A 17,534-nucleotide genomic window follows, 5' to 3' on the forward strand; every position below is an offset into this window, starting at 1 on the left:
ATATTCAGATGGCTCAGTTTTAGTCCCACATCTGTCCTGGCTTTGTTGTGTAATGTTATTCACATATTACTTTATTTCCTCTTCCTGTTCACTAAAACTCAGCAACAAACTTCAGTTTTGCAGATTCCATCCCACGATTCATACCGATGTTTTCCTACATTTTCCGGCATTGGGCTTGGGCCCCACACATTAAATTTAATATCGAACATCACTTTGCACTTTGCTGAAAGACGTCCGCAGATAGTCCTTGACTTACAACCACAACTGAGCCACACATTTTTTGTTGCTAAGTCAGACGGTTTTTAAGTGAATTTTGCCCCATTTTGCTGACCTTTCCTGCCACAGTTGTTAAGTGAATCACCGCTGTGGTTAAGTTAGTAACACGGTTGTAAAGTGAATCTGGCTTCCGCATGGATTTTGCTTGTCAGAAGGGGATCCCATAACTCAGGAATGCTGCGACAGTCGTAAATACGAGTCAGCTGCCAAGCATCCGAGTTCTGATCAGTTACCATGGGGATGCTACAGCGGTCGTAAGTATGAAAAACGGCCATAAGTCACTTTCTTCAATGTTGCTGCATCTTCAGATGGCCACTAAACACACTGTTCTAATTTGAAGACCACTCTAAACTTGTTTCCAGCATTTTAGTGAGTTACTCTTCCAGGAGATGAACGCTCACCATAGATACCGGCAGCTCATAAATAGCTTCCCGTTTTACTCTTTCACCATGACTGTGACACATCCCCACAGCCAGAGAAAAAAGCTACGAAAATCAGGTTGTGACAAGATATTTTTTTCACTTGCTGCCCTGGTGTGTCACCACATAGAACCAGATAACCGATTTTTTTCCCCCTCTGACAGAAACGATTCTTCTTTCAGGTGAGGGTTGAGAAACTTGAGACATGCCTAGAGTAGACATTTAAACCGTTTTTGTTTCACTTGGATAAACTCCACTCAACCAAGAAAAAACAAGACTTTGGCCTGTATTGTTGTGGGCGGCTTTGAATAGAATACAGCTGGACAGGACTTTGGGGGTCTTCTAGTCCAGCCCCCTGCTCAAGCAGGAGAACCTATACTGTCTCAGATAGGTGAATGTCTAGTCCAGACATGTCAAACACAAGGCCCACGGGCTGGATGCGGCCCGCGAAGCCATCCTGGAAACAGTGAGGGAACGGCCCCCTCTGCCTTGGCCCTGGCCCAGGTCAGCTGGGAGCCAATGGACAATTTTGTGGTGGCCATCTTGGCACTTGCCCCGGTGGACCATGCCTTGGCACTTGCCCCAGTCCCACCCTCTTCTGCCAGAGACCCTCAGATCTGTCCCACTCCTGCTCAGGCCCCCATAAGCACTCTTGATGCGAATGATGTAGAACTGGCCACGCCTACCCAGTAGGCCACACCCACTCCATCCAGGCCCACCCAGTAGGCTGCACCCACTCTGCCCCCCCCCCAGGGCAACCACAATGCTGATGCGGCCCTCAGTAAAATTGAGTTTGACACCCCTGGTCTAGTCTCTTCTTAAAAACCTTCAGTGATGGGGCGCCTACAATTTCTGGAGGCAAACTGTTCCACTGGTTGATTGTCCTCACTGTCAGGAAGTTTTTTCTTAATTCCAGGCTGTTTCTCTCTTTGATCAGTTTCCAACCATTGTTTCTCGTCCTTCCCTCTGGTGCTCTGGTGAACAACCTGTCCCCTTCTGCCTTGTGGCAGCCCCACAGATCCTGAAACACTGCTATCATGTCTCCCCTATTTCTTCTTTTCTTTAGACTGGCCAAACCCAAGTCCTGCAGCCGTTCTTCGTACGTTTTGGTCTCCGGGCCTTTGATCATCTCCGTTGCTCTTCTCTGAAGTTTTTCCAGACTTTGAGAGACAGAAAGTGGACTTTAAAGGAGAAAACCATCACTTGGTAGTTCCCACTGAATTCTGTCTGCTTGAGAATTCAGGAAACCAAAATCCACACTTTTAGAACTTGCTAGGGTCAATCCAATTGTTATCCTTCATTATCATGGTTAAATAAAGCAACTGAACTGTGATCTCAGTCACCGAAACGTTTCTTAATGGCCACTTCCAATAGACCTAGCTAAATTATACGCTTGTGTGGATGTAGCACTTGTTCTCCACACCTTACAGCAGGCACGTTCATCCCATGGGCTGCATAGAGCCCTGGACAGCTAGTAATGCAGCCTTACAAGACTGTAAACTCTTAATATTATGTGTCAAACATATAATAACTGGAGAAGCTTCTTGAATGAGAAGTGAAATATTTTCAAAGAAAACATCAAGAAAGTCCAATTGCTTTTTGGGACAACCATGATCTGAATGATTGAGAATCTCCACAGACATAAAATAACTCTATTATATATTTTATATGTAGCCCAAGATAATTCCACTTATGTCATATAGTTTTATCAGCAGCAGTATAGAAATATTTTGCCTTCTTCCAAGACTACCCAGTTTAGCCTGCAGTTTGGGATCTCTTAGTGGTGTCATATCCATGCAATTATCAGGGCCAGATCTATTAAATTCTGAGATGGGAAATCAGTAGGAAATCAGCCAAGGAAAGTGTTATAACCACCTGCATTAGCTTTAGTATTTGGGGTGTGTCAAAACTTTGCTTTTTAGTTTCAAAACTGTTTTCAAACACTACACAGTTTAAAATGTTACATTCTAGTTATAATTCTCTGAAAAGAATATTGTTTCATTTGTAAATGTGGGTATCCTATTTGTTTTTATTGTTGCTTCTACAGTTGTTGCAGTATTTTGACACAAGACTTTGGACCTAATATGATACTTATTTTGCATTGCATTGGTTTTTCTATGAGTATGCTATTTTATAAAGCACTGAAGCATAACATTGTTTATTAGTAAATAAGCTTTTTAATGTCATCTGAGCTCCATTATTCATTCTTATGTTTAAGGTCATGTGAGAGTTATTTCAAGGTTCTCTCTGTTACCTTTCTATCCACTTTAAAACAGCATTGTTTTACACAAACAGCTACTATGTTTTTAATTGGCAGATTACCTCTCACTTAATTGAAACTGCATTTGTTTGGCTTGTTTTGTAAAGGTTAAGCTATAAATTCTCAGCATCATAAAGCAGGCTGCTTCAGAAATGGAATATAAATCATCTTTATTTTTTTGCCATGCCATTCTATCAATCACACCTCGAGTATGTTTTTGATAAAGGCTGTGGGTACAGATTCACCAGGATTAATCACATCTATGCAATAATCGTAGGAAAGATTTGAAAAACAAGCAAAGACTCAAAGGAACCACTATAATCTCATCTTGCATGTTACAGGATCCCCACTGGGCCACTTCATTCAATCAAAAAATGGAGGAATTGAGAAACTCACAGTTCAGCTCAGCCTTGTTTTGTTCCAACCCATCTCTGCATACCCAATGATCAAGGGAATCAAGGACCATCAGTTAAAAAGTATTTAAAAAAAAAAATCAAAGGTGCTGGCTTCTTCTCAAAATTGCTTAGCCAACACTGGACTACATACAATTCCTATCGTGCAATCATTTGACAGACTGGGATAATATAAGATCTTTTGCCTTGAGCAGGGAGTTGGACTAGAAGACCTCAAAGGTCCCTTCCAAGGATTCTATGTTCCCTGCTGGCTGGCGAAAAGAGGATTGGGAGCAGGGGCGAAAGGCAGCGGCCAGGGAAGGAAGGAAGGAAGGAGCACTTGGAAGGAAGGAAGGAAGGAAGGAAGGAAGGAAGGAAGGAGCACTTGGGAGGGAGAGAGGGAGGAAGGAGCACTCAGGAGGAAGGAAAGAAAAAGAAAGAAAGAAAGAAAGAAAGAAAGAAAGAAAGAAAGAAAGAAAGAAAGAAAGAAAGAAAGAAAGAAAGAAAGAAAGAAAGAAAGACCTTTGTTCTGCAACCCGGTCCCCTGCGGAAGGGACGGGCTGCTATCCCCCTCGTACCGCCTGCGGGGCGGGGATAGGGGGCATGGGCTATGTAGTCCTCCGGCTCCAAAGACCGACTAGGACCCGTCCCCCTCCCACTCTCCCCCCCACCCCCACCCCCAGCCAGCAGCTCCCGCTCCCTCCCCAGGCGGGGACGCGGCGCGCGCCCGGAGCGCGGCGGGGCGGCCGGCGGGGCAGGCGGCGGCGGCGGCGGCGGCAGGAGCAGCAGCAGCTGCCCGGGTTCGCATTGACGTCAGAGCGGCCGCACATGACCGGGGAAGCCAATCAGAGGCGCTCCGGAGCGGCTCCTGCCAGGCGCTCCAGCCCCGCTCGCTTCTCCTCCGGCGGCTCCTCGGGCTTCGACGCCGCCCCTGGCTCCGGGACACGCGTCCGCCCGCATCCAGACGTGCACGAGCCGAGCGGGCAGCGCCTCTCCTCCCGGCCCGGCCCGGCTGGAGGCCGTCGGCTCCTTTGCCTCGCCGCCGCCTTTGTCTCCGCGGGCGCCGCCTGGCCGCGCAGCTCCGGCGGCGCATGGGTGCTCGGCGCGCCTCCGTCGACAGGATCGGGCACGGCCGGGGCTAGAGCCCCCCCAGATCCGGCTCGGCTCGGCTCGGCTCCGCGCCCTTCTCGCCGCCCGCCCGCCCGCCGGCCGGCCGGCCGCGCCCGGGGAGGGGCGGCATGGATTGCCCGAGCGGCTGCGGGGGCGGCAGCGACCCCCGCCCGCCGGAGGAGAGCAAGCCCTTGCTGGGCGAGGCGCCCGACGGGACCAAGATGGGGGCCGCGCCGTGCCGGCGAGGCGTCCACTGCGGCGGCATGAGGTACAAGCTGCTCCAGGAAGGGGACATCCAGGTGTGCGTCGTGCGCCACCCGCGGACTTTCCTCAGCAAGATCCTCACCTCCAAATTCCTGCGCCGCTGGGAGCCCCACCACCTGGCCCTGGCCGACCACAGCCTGGCCTCCGCGACGGTGAGTGGCCCTCCCCGCCGCGCCCCCCCCCTCGGGTCTGACTTGGGGGTTTGCACATTGGGTTGTCTGAATGCCCACCGGGCCAGGTCTGGGGGGGGGGCTGTCAAGGCACAAAAGCAGCCCACCTGCAAGGCGGCCCTTGGCTGGTTTTGTACCTGAAGCCCCAAAGCCCTGGCTTGGTTGGGGTTGAACCCGTTTTGGGTTGGCTTGGCCCGACGTGGTTTGGGGGAAGCTTTCCCACGACTTGGCTTGCAGAGAGGGCCGTTTTCCCTCGCTTTTCCTTGCCCTTTGCACCCCCCCCCCGTTTGAAATAGGCTCCCTCCTTGCACCCAAGTCCCTTCTCTGTGCTTAGTGGGGCTGGGGGAGAGTTGTGGTTCAACCCCTGGATGGTGGGAGCTGGAACCTGCCCCCCCTGCCCCGACATAAAATTTTGCAAAATCTGGCATGCCTGAAGGATGGTCTCTGAGGTCAAAAGAGGCGCTATTGAACAAAGCCTCCAAGAGAAGCAACCTTTGGACTTTAGGCCGCTTAAAAAAACAAACAAAAAAGGATTAATTTTTATTGTTCCTAATCCAATTGTCATCTTCTTGGCCTTCCGGCAGTTTGGAATATCTGAGGTTGAAAGGAGAAGGTGAGCAAAAAATCCTGTTGGTTAAGGGCTTGTCTTTCCGTTCTTGAGATGGCTATTGTAATTGAGTTATTCATCGGTGACATCTCATGATGGAAGACTTTGCTTCCTCTTTCTTCAGCATTCAGATGCCTGATTACTTAGATTTTAATCATTTCCTTCTTCGGAGGTTGAGGTTTCTTTGTTTTTTAATCAGGTTGGCTGGTTCGTAAAACTGCTGAGTTATAATTAAAGGAAGAATGAAGAACAAATCAAACTTCGAATGGAAAACAAATAGGCTTTGGAGTGGTTGACTAGTTCAAGGAACAATATGTATTATTATTATTATTATTTTGGGGTTTTCAGTTGGATTCTGAAAAGTAGACGGTACCTTTATGAAACTTTGCTCTCTTGAAGACTGGAGCCAGGATTGATCTTTCTTCCTTTTGACTCTTTCGAAATGTGGGTGAGCAAGCTAAGGGTTATGGAGAGTGTAGTCCACCCAGATCATGGGAAGTTGTAGCCCACCCCGTCTAGAAAGCAGAAAATTAGAAGAATCTGCTGCTGCCCCTTCTTGGGATTTGAAATGATTGTATTAATTCTCCTGAAATGTCCATTTCCCTGTTCTAGATTTCAGAAAATGGAAGATGGCATTTGCTCCCTCCCAGCTTAGATAACATAGCTTGCTGGATTTAGACTGGATGGCAGATACCATGATACTTTAGTCTTCTTTATGAGACTAAATTTCATCTCAGTTCAAGAACCGTGGGTTTTTACTTCTTCTCGTGTATAAAATGAATGTTGACCCTCTTGATAAGGTGTTGGTGATGCAAGCATCTCTTAAAAGTTCACAATGACCCTGCAAGGTAGGTTGCCAGCGAGCAGCAGGCTGAAGAGAGTATACAATTAGTCTGCAGAGTCAGTAACAGAAAGGTTGATAACTCAGTTTCCTTGCACAGCCCCCCATTTTCCAGTTGGCTACCTGAAGTTGATCAGTGAGAACCACAGGTAGACATCAGCAGCAGTTACCTGTTTTCAGAATTAACAACTATCCTGGACTTTGGGCCTTCCGATGAAGGTGGTGCTCTTTAGATCCTGCGTGACTCACCGTCATCGTATAAATAGTGGAAGGACTACGCTCCTTCCTCCTAACCTGTGACACAGCCAGTTCACACATCCTGATTAGCCAAAGCCAGGTCTTTAGGACTTCTTATGGCGTATCAGCTCAGCCCCTGGCCCTTCATTTTGTGGCTGGAGTGAGATCAAAGTTTATGCAAAATCTCTCCTAACCGCCTTACTGAAGGGCCTCCGTTTACTGCTAAGTAAGGGCGTAACGATTGCAGCCTTCATTTTTCTCCTGTTTTATCTCCATCTCCCTTTCAGTTCTCTTTCCTGTTCGTTTACAGAGGGTGGCTTTTGTCTGCGATTGGCTTCAGTGACAAGCGTGCATTTTGCTCACATGATTAAGGTGGGATTTCCTAATTCTTTGGGTTTTCATATCAAGCCTAGTCAGAACAGCCAACTGAAAATATTTCTGGGTAGAGCAGCGTTTTTTTATTTTTATTTTTTATTTATTTTTTGTTTTTTTTATTTTTTATTTTAAAAAAAACACCAGAGTGCATTTACCAGGATCTGGTGTGCTATACAAACCCTGCCTTGCATTTTTAAAATCAGGGTTAGGAAACCCCAGGCTATTTTCCAGTAGTAAACACAGAGCAAGCCACTAGAATATAAATTGAGAGCAAATTCAACTCTCTGCTGCCACTGATGATGTTATCTAGTTTGGTGATGAAACGTCTGCAAGGAAACAAGGACCCAGATTGTTGGGGGTAAAATGCTGACTCTGTAAACCACTTAGAGGGGGCTGTAAAGCACCGTGAAGCAGTGTATAAGTCTTAAGTGCTATTGCTTTGAAGAAGAATGTGAGATAGAAACATTTTCTAGAAGTTCTAAAGACTCAAGAGTTCACAGAGCTGATGAGTGATAAACTGGACTGTCTTAAGAAGATTGATGGAGGTGGGAAAATAGACTTGTTATAATAAGTAACTGGAAAACAAATATTTAGAGACATTGCATTTTGATCGGTAGGAGCTTTTTTTGAACAACAAATACCGCAGAGATCTCCCACGGAGGCTTATGATTTGGGGGAATAAGATCTAATTGTTGGGAAAGATCCCAGTTAAAATGTTAGAGAAAAGTTCTGAATATCTACAGTAGCGCTCTCCCCTTTAAGAGTGCAGCCTTTGGCTGGTGCAAAGACAGTCAAGTTTCTGCGTTTCACCATGTGAAAACTTCCTCTTTTTCTTCAGCACAAAAACAATTCAGTTCAATTCAATTTGCAGCCCAAAAGTAAGTTAAAAACAGAATCTAAAGTTGGCATTAGATGAAACAATTTAACCAGTCACGTATTTAATAAATATGGCATAATAATAGACTTGAAATCCTTAACTGTAGGTGAAGAGCAGGCAGGGCCTGGGGGCGGAGTCAAGAGAGGAATTGGCCTAGAGTTGTTACGTTCCCACAAACACTCTTGAATCCAACTCCTCTTGAGTTCTGTTGATCCTTATCTAGCACCAATTTAGTATTGACGGTTAGTTGATTAAATTCCTGTGCATAAGTAGGAACAATACATCATTTTAACTGGAACTTGTTGCACAGTTCTGATTCTTTCTGCTTGATACTAAATCATTGACTTGTTTACTACGGTCCTAGTTTTTATACTTGTGGATAAAAAGAAATCTGGCTATTGCCTGATCTTAGGACTTGCATCTGCGAGTAAAATCTTCACATACCCAGGAGTTCCTTTTTCTGATTTGGATTTTAAAATAGGCCAGGTAGGCCCCAAAAAAGCATGTACCTCATTTTTCCTTTAAAGCAGGGGGTGTCCAACCTTGGCCACTTTAAGACTTGTGGACTTTTAAGTCCCAGAATTCCCTGGCCAGCTGCTATCCAGGAGAGATGGATCTTGCGGAAGTGAAAGCAAAAGAAGATTAACTCAAGTGTATCAATTGTGTTTATGCTTGATACATCAGAGGCCAAATTGCCTCCGTTCTCTGTTTTATATGTATACATAGTAAGTCTTTGGCTGTGTTTTCTTCTTTTAGAAAGGGGCAGTTTTTGTTCGTGGGAGTTTTTTCTGTTCCACCTTTAAGACCCAGGTAGAGAGCTGATAGCTGGTTCTTCAACAGTTGCCCTAGTGAGAGACCCAGAAAGCAACCTTTAGACAAGTATCCTTCAACCTTGGCAACTTTAAAAGGTGTGGACTTCCACTCCCAGAATCCCAAAAGCTGTGCTGGCTGAAGAATTCTGGGAGTTAAAAGTCCACAAATCAATCAATTTCTTTCTTTCTTTCTTTCTTTCTTTCTTTCTTTCTTTCTTTCTTTCTTTCTTTCTTTCTTCCTTCCTTCCTTCCTTCCTTCCTTCCTTCCTTCCTTCCTTCTTCCTTCCTTCCTTTCTTCCTCCCTTCCTCTTCCTTCCTCCCTTCCTCCCTGCCTCTTCTCTTTCTTTCTTCCTTCCTTCCTTCCTTTCTTCCTTCCTTCCTTTCTTCCCTCCCTCCCTCCCTCTTCTTTCTTTCTTCCTTCCTTCCTTCCTTCCTTCCTTCCTTCCTTTTTTCTTTTCTTTCTTCCTTCCTTCCTTCCTCCCTCTTCTTCCTTCCTCCCTTCTTCCTCCCTCCCTTCCTCCATTCCTCCTCCTCTTCTTCTTCTTCTCCTTCCTTCCTCTCCTTTTCTTCCTTCCTTCCTTCCTTCCTTCCTCTCCTTCCTTCTTTTCTTCTTTCCTCCCTCCCTCCCCTTTCTTTCTTTCTTTCTTTCTTTCTTTCTTTCCATTTACATTTTTTTAAAAATTAAAGATTTTCAGTTAAAAACAAACTCAGAAAAAGAAAGGCAACATTTTGGCAGGGGTCTCAGAGAATTGTGCCTGGATTCTCCCATTGCATTAAACCAAGATTCACGAATAAGCCAACCAGTTTCACATAGCACAAAGTTGAAAATCGGGAGGGAGGAAGGGGGGGGGCAAACATTGGATACAGGGAGTAGTTTGGTGCAGCTAATTTTGGTTAAAATCCAAGCTGGTTCTGCTGCAGATTTTAGTTCTTTGAGGATTTTGACAGATACACTATTACGTACAATTACTGGATAGCACATAAATGATCATGGTATATTTTTCTCAAATCTGCCCTGTTGTCATGCTGGCTTTTTTTCCCCTCATTGTCCTTTAAATTAGATGCATTTTTTTCAGCATGCATGTAGTTTTCCATAGTGCAGGATTTTATACTTAAGAGTAACTTCATTTTTATCCCTGATGCTGTATGCCTATGGATTTTACTGCTCAGGTTTCCTCAAAGAACAATTTTAATATTTACAAACTTTCCATCGTCAGATAAGTGCTTGCTTGGGGACATAATCTGTTTTGCCTTCTGAGCTTGGTAGTATTGTAAAACAAATGCCAAAGGAATGCTTGTTTGTTTCTGAACATGAGCAAGAACACCTGAACTTGTCAGTCTAATAAAAACTAAACTACACCAGCATTAAATAAAAATCTTTTAGGTTTGTTGCTCTCCGATCTTTTCACAGTGATTGAATTTATGCAACACCAGTTTGGACAGATTTTTTTTTCTGTACGTAAGGTAATTTTTCTTTCATTCTATATTAAAAAAAAAACTGTCTGGGATTTAAAGTAGCAACAAATGGGACAATTTTCTAGCCCTCATTATTGGAGAGAGAAAAGAACTTTACATGTTTGCACTCTGCTTCTAAGTTGATAGAAAGCTGAGTCAGACTTTAGAAGTTCCTCTTTTCAGTGCAAAAAGGACTTTTTTGGGAGGGGGGTAGAGAAATTTGCAAAGAAACTCTATCCTCCTTTGCTGGATGTCATTCACTAGATCAGTGGTTCTCAACCTTTTTAATGCCGCGACCCCCAACTGGTCGTAAGTCGAGGACTACTCAACCGGTCGTAAGTTGAGGACTACTCAACTGGTGCAGCACCGTTTGCAGACTGGGACTTTTGGCGGGCTCAGCAGGGCAGAGACAGTCTGGACAATTCCTATTGGCTTTTGAAAGCCAATAGAATTAGACTCTATTCAAGAAAGTCTATTCTATTGGCTTTCAAAAGCCAATAGAATAAAAGGGAGTAGCACAGCTAAGGAAAAGGGGGGAAAAATGGCAGACTGCGTTGTTTGGCGACCCCCGTGAAATGGTCGTTCGACCCCAAATGGGGTCCCGACCCACAGGTTGAGAAACACTGCACTAGATTGACATGTCCAGATGAATAAATGCAAAATACAAAACTGAAATGAAGCAAATCTTAACCGAAACATTTGATGCCTATGCTGATATTTTCTCTCTTTTTTTTTCTTTCCTCCCTGCTTTATATTTAGCTGACACTGTGGTTTGTGGTTATGAATTCACATTATAATGTTTTGTTGGCATTTAAATGAATTATAGCAACCAGAAGATATGACGAAGTAAAACCAAAAATATAACAGTGCTAATATAATCAGAAAGGAATATACAGAGCAGTAATTACTGTAAATGAGTGACAGTTTTTTTAAAGGAATCTGCTTCAGTTCCTGTAACATAGAAACATGATAATATAATCACATAAAGCTATTTTTTGCTTGATTTTGATCTTCAGACTTTTTGATATTTTTCTTGCTTTATTAATAAGCATCTTTGTTGCTGATGGAGGGGACAAAAAAAACCTAAACGAAACAGACTTTTTCTGATCCAGCAAAACTTCATCTTGCACCATCCATTCTTGAGTTGAAGAGCAAAACCAAGATTTTTGACATTAGGAAATTAGAGAATTTTTTTTTTCTCAAATCAAAATCAAACGGGGTGTTTGAATTTTGTTTCTCAAATACCCCAGTTGCTTTTCCTTCTCTTTGGCCCATGAAACCCCAATATAAACATTGTATGGGTTTGAGCAGAGCTATATATAACATGTTTTATGGACCAGTTGTCCATCATTAATTGAAAACACTGTTATCCTGTGATAATATGATGGAAAATGATACTCCTATATTGTTTCCCCACAATATTGTGTCATTCAAGAAATTCTTTGAAAATTTCAGATAATAGCATTTCATTGGTGGCACTTTTTCTGGAATTCTGAAGGTGTTGTCCTGTTTTTATATTTATTCATAATATAGAAACATTGTAAAATGTTTATTAAATGTGTTTGCTTACCACAGCAATAAGGAATGATACACAACAGCTCATGTATTAATTTTTGCACTATTTTTTTTTCTTCCCTTCCTTTCCCCTCCCACCCCTCACCTCCTTTCTTTCTGTTCATAAAATGATGAATTCTTCTTATTGGCTGATATAGCAGCCCAATCAACAGTTCTCTTTATTACATCTTTTCCATAATGCAGCTCAAGGCAATTGGCAGAAGGTTCTAAGCAACTTCCTTGCCATTAAAAAATAGTTTTTACCTCCAGGTGAGCTCAGAGCTCGTAGCTGTAGCCATATCTACTGTTTTCTTGGGAACAGAAGTGGTTTGCATTGATCAAGAGCTCAGTTGAGGTGGGAGAGGAACGCAGTGTAAATGGCCATCTCCCATGAGGTTTTCTGACTTTTTCCTAGAGCCTTGGGATTCCCTGTTGGCGCCCCATCCAAATAATTATTAAGAGCCACGTTGGTGCAGTGGTCAGAATGCAGTACTGCAGGCTAATTCTGCCCACTGCCAGCAGTTCGATCCTGACCTGCTCAGAGTTGACTCAGCCTTCCATCCTTCCGAGATCGTAAAATGAGGACTCAGATTGTTGGGGGCAATGTGCTGACTCTGTAAACTGCTTAGAGAGGGCTGTAAAAGCACTATGAAGCAGTATATAAGTCTAAGGGCTCTTGCTATTGCTAACTAGGTCCAAGATCAGCCCCTTGCTGTGACATTCCCTTTAAAAAAAAACAAAAACCAAACGATCCCAATTTGGAAAGTCTGCTGGTCTCCTTTGCCTGCATATGCTGTAAAATAAAATAGGACAATGCAAAAGCATATTTTCTTTTGCTAAGTTCTTGTTGACTCTGCCTGCATAATAACAGGTCAGACAGGGGTAAGCAACCTTGGCTCTTTTATGACTTGTGGACTTCAACTCCCAGAATTCCTGAGCCAGAAAGAAAAGAGCCAAGGTTGACTATACCCCTTTGGGTATAGTCCCAAAGTTATCTAGTAACCTCCCCCAAGGAAGTTACAAGGGAAACTATTTCATCATTTCTTAGTTTCTCTTTTGCAGCTGAGAAGACAAAGCTGGAGATGGTTTTTATTATAACAGAAAGAGAGAGTATGAGTTTTTGGCATGTTTTTTTTTTAAATTCAGCTTTTATTGTTAGAACATGGGTTCTACAGAAATGGAGATGATTTCACAAGACAAGATAGAACATCTGTAAATCTAGCCTTACTGTCAAGACTGTGGAGAAGAAAAATAATAATTCTAAGCTTCAAAAGCAGGCCACTGAGTTTTACTTTCTTAGGAAAAGCTAACAGAATATCAATTTTCTGTATATTAAGCCACTCTGTGTTTTGTTTTGTTTTTCAAGCAGTCTAAATTCTTACAATGAATCCCCTGGGGCAGGGGTAGGCAACCTTGGCTCTTTTATGACTCGTGGACTTCAGCTCCCAGAATTCCTGAGCCAGCCATGCTGAGGGGAAAGGGAGAGGTTTCCAAGCTGAGCCATGCTGGCTTAGGAATTCTGGGAGTTGAAGTCCACGAGTCATAAAAGAGCCAAAGTTGCCTACCCCTGCTTGAAAAAAATTAACCGGGGACAAATAATGAAGCTTGTTTTCTACAAATTGTTTGAGTTTGCAACACAGGAAGAGTTTTAGCTCATTCACACCCCTCTATCTACCCCACAGGGTTGTTGTCTAGGGTTGAAATAAAATAAAGGGAACTCTCTATGTAAGCCGACTTCAGCTGCTGGAAGAAAAGGCAGGATATCATTGTAACAGATAAAATAAATAAGAGTTTATTTTCTTAAAACTGACTTCCAAAACTACAGTTAACTTGACTTGATTAAAGAAGTTCTATGGTTGGAAATCTCAGCATTCATAATTAGTCTTTTGCCTGGGGCCTAATTATAGTTTGCCATAGCAGATAAAAGGTAGAAACCACAAAAACAGAACCTTAAAAGCGTTTGTAGTGACTTTTAGGGGTTTAAAAAAAGTTTCACAAAATAAGTTACAAGCGTAGTGTTTATCAAGACCACCAAGCTAGTTAGGGCATAACTGTTGGGAAGTTAAGAACAAGCAGCTCCGTCTGACATTACATTTTCTTTTCTTTTTTTGTTTCTGATTAGAAAAGATACGATACTGATGGGAAAAAAAAATGGATTGTGTCATTAATAAGATTTTTCTGGCTGCTCATGGGATATGGTGGCTCCAACGAGATCCAGCTTCAAAGCACAGTGTAGCTTAAGATGTGGAGGGCTGCTTATGAGTCAACCTTTGCTGATCAAAGGGTTGATTAAGGGCGGAGTGATGGCCCAAGCTAAACTTTGCTGAGCACTAGATTCCTCCAATCTGGAAACATTTTCACTTGCTTCACAAGAAGCAAATGGATGGGAATTAATCAATTTCCAGTCCAGCTTTTGGTGCAGCCTGTTAAATATCCTATAATAAATCTGAAGAATGAGCATTTTGGGAGGTAATGAAGGAAATAGCTCAGTTTTTCAAGCAAACACTACTATATATACACAAAAGGTCCCGCGGTGTAACTTAACACATTTCATACCTGGAGGGGATCCTTTTAAATACCCCGCTCTTCTGTTCCCGCAGCCAAGTAGCTGACCGAATTCCATATCCATCAGTGATCTTCCAGAAGGCCTCCTTGTTGTCTCCAGATTATTGGACAATGCACCTCTTTGGCACCTGCATCCTTGGTACACCCCTGATTGTAATATCTGTAGGCACCAATGTAAGCACATCGTGGTTATTTATGGCCTATGATTCTTCACAAAAGAGCCATCCTGTTAGGCCACTCTAAGACCCATCTCAACGTTGTGTTTTCCACACAACCAGTTGCCTCTGGGATGCTCACCAGTAGCAGGTGGGTGACATGTCCTTCTTCCATCCGCAAAGGGATCTGTAAGCATGTTGCTCCAAATCTGGAGGTCATCTTGAGTCTTTAGGACAGGGGTAGTCAACCTTGGCTCTTTTATGACTCGTGGACTTCAACTCCCAGAATTCCTGAGCCAGCTAAGCTAAGAGCCAAGGTTGACTACCCCTGCTTTAGGACTAACAGTCCTTAATAGAATTATCTCCCATAACATTATCTATTCCTCTTGTTTTTATTGTTCAGCTAAACTGGATAATATTATAGCCTTGTCTTGTAGGGAAAGAATTTGATCCCTCTTGATTATTTTGGTTGCCCATTTCTGCTCTTTACTAGGACGGTTTGACATTGGCAACTTGCCCTCATGTTACGACAGCAGTTGAGCTGAAAATTTATGTCGGTAAGTGAAAAATTTGTTAAGTGAGCTCGCCCCATTTTACGACTCTCCTTGCCGCAGTTGTTAAGTGAATCATTGCACTTGTTAAGTTAGTAACACGAGGGTTAGGTGGATCTGCCTTCCTCGTTGATTTTTGCTTGTAAGGAAGGTTGCAAAAGCGGATCACGTGACCCCGGGACACTGCGACGGTCATAAATATGAGTCGGTTGCCGAGCATCTGAATTTTGACCACGTGACCATGGAGATGCTGCAAAGCTGGTTAGGTGTGAAAAACGGTCGCTAAATGAACTGTTGTAAGTCGAGCGCTGCCTATTTTGTTAAGCGATGGATTGAAAGATGGGAATGCTGAGGGTAGAATTGAAGTGGGTGCGATTTTAAATTCCTCGAAAATGAAACGCTCTGCTGAAATCTGTCTTCTGGCTTTGTCCTGGGGCTAAACTTGATCTGGAGTTCTCTTTCCCGCTGGACAAAATGTTGGAAGAGGACTGGTAAAGGGGGGGGGGGGAAGGAGCGAAGCCAAAGGATTTTCCTTGCGTCACTGAATTAAAAGCCGCTTCTCATGATTTCTGTGCCAGGCTCATGTTCATGAATCTTTAAGAGTGAGCAGGAACAGCTGGGCGCTTGGTCCCTTCAGCTGGCTGGAATACTCAGCTGTGAAAGAAAGCTCTTCGCATGTCGCAGCAAGCCAGGAATTGTTTCCTGCAAATGAGACACAGCTTGAGGCAGCGTGCCAAGGTTTTGAGTTCCTGTGGCAGCATAGAAAGGTATCACACAAACGGTGGGTGCTCACCGCATTGGAGCAGATGTTATGTGTCTGGGATGCATTTACAGGCAGGAGAAACCACTTTTTCTAAGTATGTGTGGCTGCACGCTGGTGTGTAAGCTTGCTCAGGGCTTGGGATCGAGTTGTAAAATCGTGGTGTGGATTCTGCCCAAGCCCAAACATAGCCTAACTCTTTAAAGCAGCTGTGTCTTTTCCTGGGGTTAAGTAGCAGCTGCGAAGGGCAAGGCATTGTGATTGCCCTGGTGGCAGAGGGATTAGAATGCAGTATTGCAGGCAAACTGCCCACAGCTAGAGTTCGATCCTGTCAGGGCTCAAGGTTGACGCAGCCTTCCGTCCTTCCAAGGTGGGTAAAAGGAGGAACCAGACTGTTGGGGGCAAGATGCTGACTCTGTAAACCGCTTAGAGAGGTCTGTGAAGCACTATGAAGTGATATATGCTGTTGCTGTTGCAGATAAAGACACAGCTCCTTTAAAGAGCTACTGACTAGATCAGTGATGGTGAACCTTTTAGAGACCAAGTGCCCAAATTGCAACCCCAAACCCACTTATGCATTGTTGGGTGCCGGCTGGGAGTGGCCCATTAGGTGGGTGTGGCTGTGGTGGTAACGGCAGACTGGGTGGGACTAAAAAGTTTAATCAATCAATTCCAACTTTGCAAGATCTTTTTTTTTTCCCGCAAGAAGTTGAAATTGACTGATTGATTGAACCTTTTTTTTTGTACATGGCGGAGGAGGCCTAAAGCGAAGAGGTTTTATAAAACCCAGCTGAAGGCCTAGGACTGGGGCGACGGCGCGCGTGCCCACAGAGAGGGCTCTGAGTGCCACCTCTGGCACTCGTGCCATAGGTTCGCCACCACTGGACTAGAGCTATGTTTTTTCCCCAATATATTTTGAAGCATTGCTTTTGGTATCTCATCCGAAATTCTACATAGCTTTACTTGTGGAGCTAGGCTGGAGATCAAAACAGTAGAAACAGGCACAATTGTTCAGTCTCTTAATCTGTGGTTCGGATTAAGGCTGAAGGACAGCATGAAAGGCTTCACATTTGGTGCTTGTCATTTAATGCTACTCAGAATCTTAAAAAAATAAAAAAAATCAACCATCTTAAATCCTGTTTTTGTGTGTGGAAGGCTGATGTGTCTCAATTTACCAGCCCAGTGAGCAAATCGAAGTGAGGGTGGGGTGTTTTTTTTTTCCGGCTTTTGTTTTGGTAAAATTGTATGGCTGAAATACTACTCTTTTTCTGTTTCATTTGTTTGGATCGTACAACTGAATTTGGATTGTTTGCTTTTCTGCTTCAGACGCTCAGCAAGTATCCCCTGTTCTGAAGACGGTGTGAACATTTTCTGTGTGGTAACCAAAACTGGTGTGTACTACAGGAATGCAAAACAAAGCCATCATTGAAAGAAGGAACAACCCATTCAACTATTTCTTTAGGAAGTAGGTTTTGGAAAATCTAAAAACTAATCTCACACAATACTGTAAACAGTCCTTGAAGGAACTAAAGGATTGAGGTGGTACAGTGTGTTCCCTACTTAAATATATACTAAGGAATATGTAATTTTCCAAATCCTTCCATCTCTTGCTGGTTTTACCCAGCAAAGCTCCTGCAAATGTATTTAGCTCATCGCTTAAATTAAGAAATAGATCTGAGCTATTTTGATCGTGTACTGTAAGTAAAACTGGGATGTAGGATCTGACGTTATTACACAAACATTACACAACTTTTCCGGAGTTGGACATGTTCCCACTCCCAGATCCATGGAGGCAGTTCCTTTCTTGGGTCAAATGAAGGCTACAAAAAGTTTTGCAAATATATTGTGAAACTT

The 17,534-nt window shown here is 43.7% G+C and overlaps 1 protein-coding gene across 2 annotated transcripts in view; it reads left to right on the forward strand.

The window, feature by feature from the left end:
* The first annotated feature begins 4,092 nt into the window (after positions 1-4,092).
* Positions 4,093-17,534, forward strand: part of LOC120312590 (c-Maf inducing protein) — a 118,226-nt gene continuing 104,784 nt past the window's right edge. The window contains exon 1 of one of the 2 annotated variants that reach the window (XM_039353479.1): positions 4,093-4,873. In XM_039353479.1, coding sequence (XP_039209413.1) covers positions 4,586-4,873 — 288 coding nt within the window. In that variant the 5' untranslated portion in view covers positions 4,093-4,585. Of the gene's footprint in view, positions 4,874-6,924; positions 6,949-17,534 lie in introns of those variants that run through there. The other variant, XM_039353480.1, reaches the window with a different exon arrangement.

This window comes from Crotalus tigris, unplaced genomic scaffold (genome assembly GCF_016545835.1).
Source record: "Crotalus tigris isolate CLP2741 ecotype Arizona unplaced genomic scaffold, ASM1654583v1 scf7180000018525.42219311030:4301911, whole genome shotgun sequence".
In the NCBI taxonomy this organism is placed as follows: domain Eukaryota; kingdom Metazoa; phylum Chordata; class Lepidosauria; order Squamata; family Viperidae; genus Crotalus; species Crotalus tigris.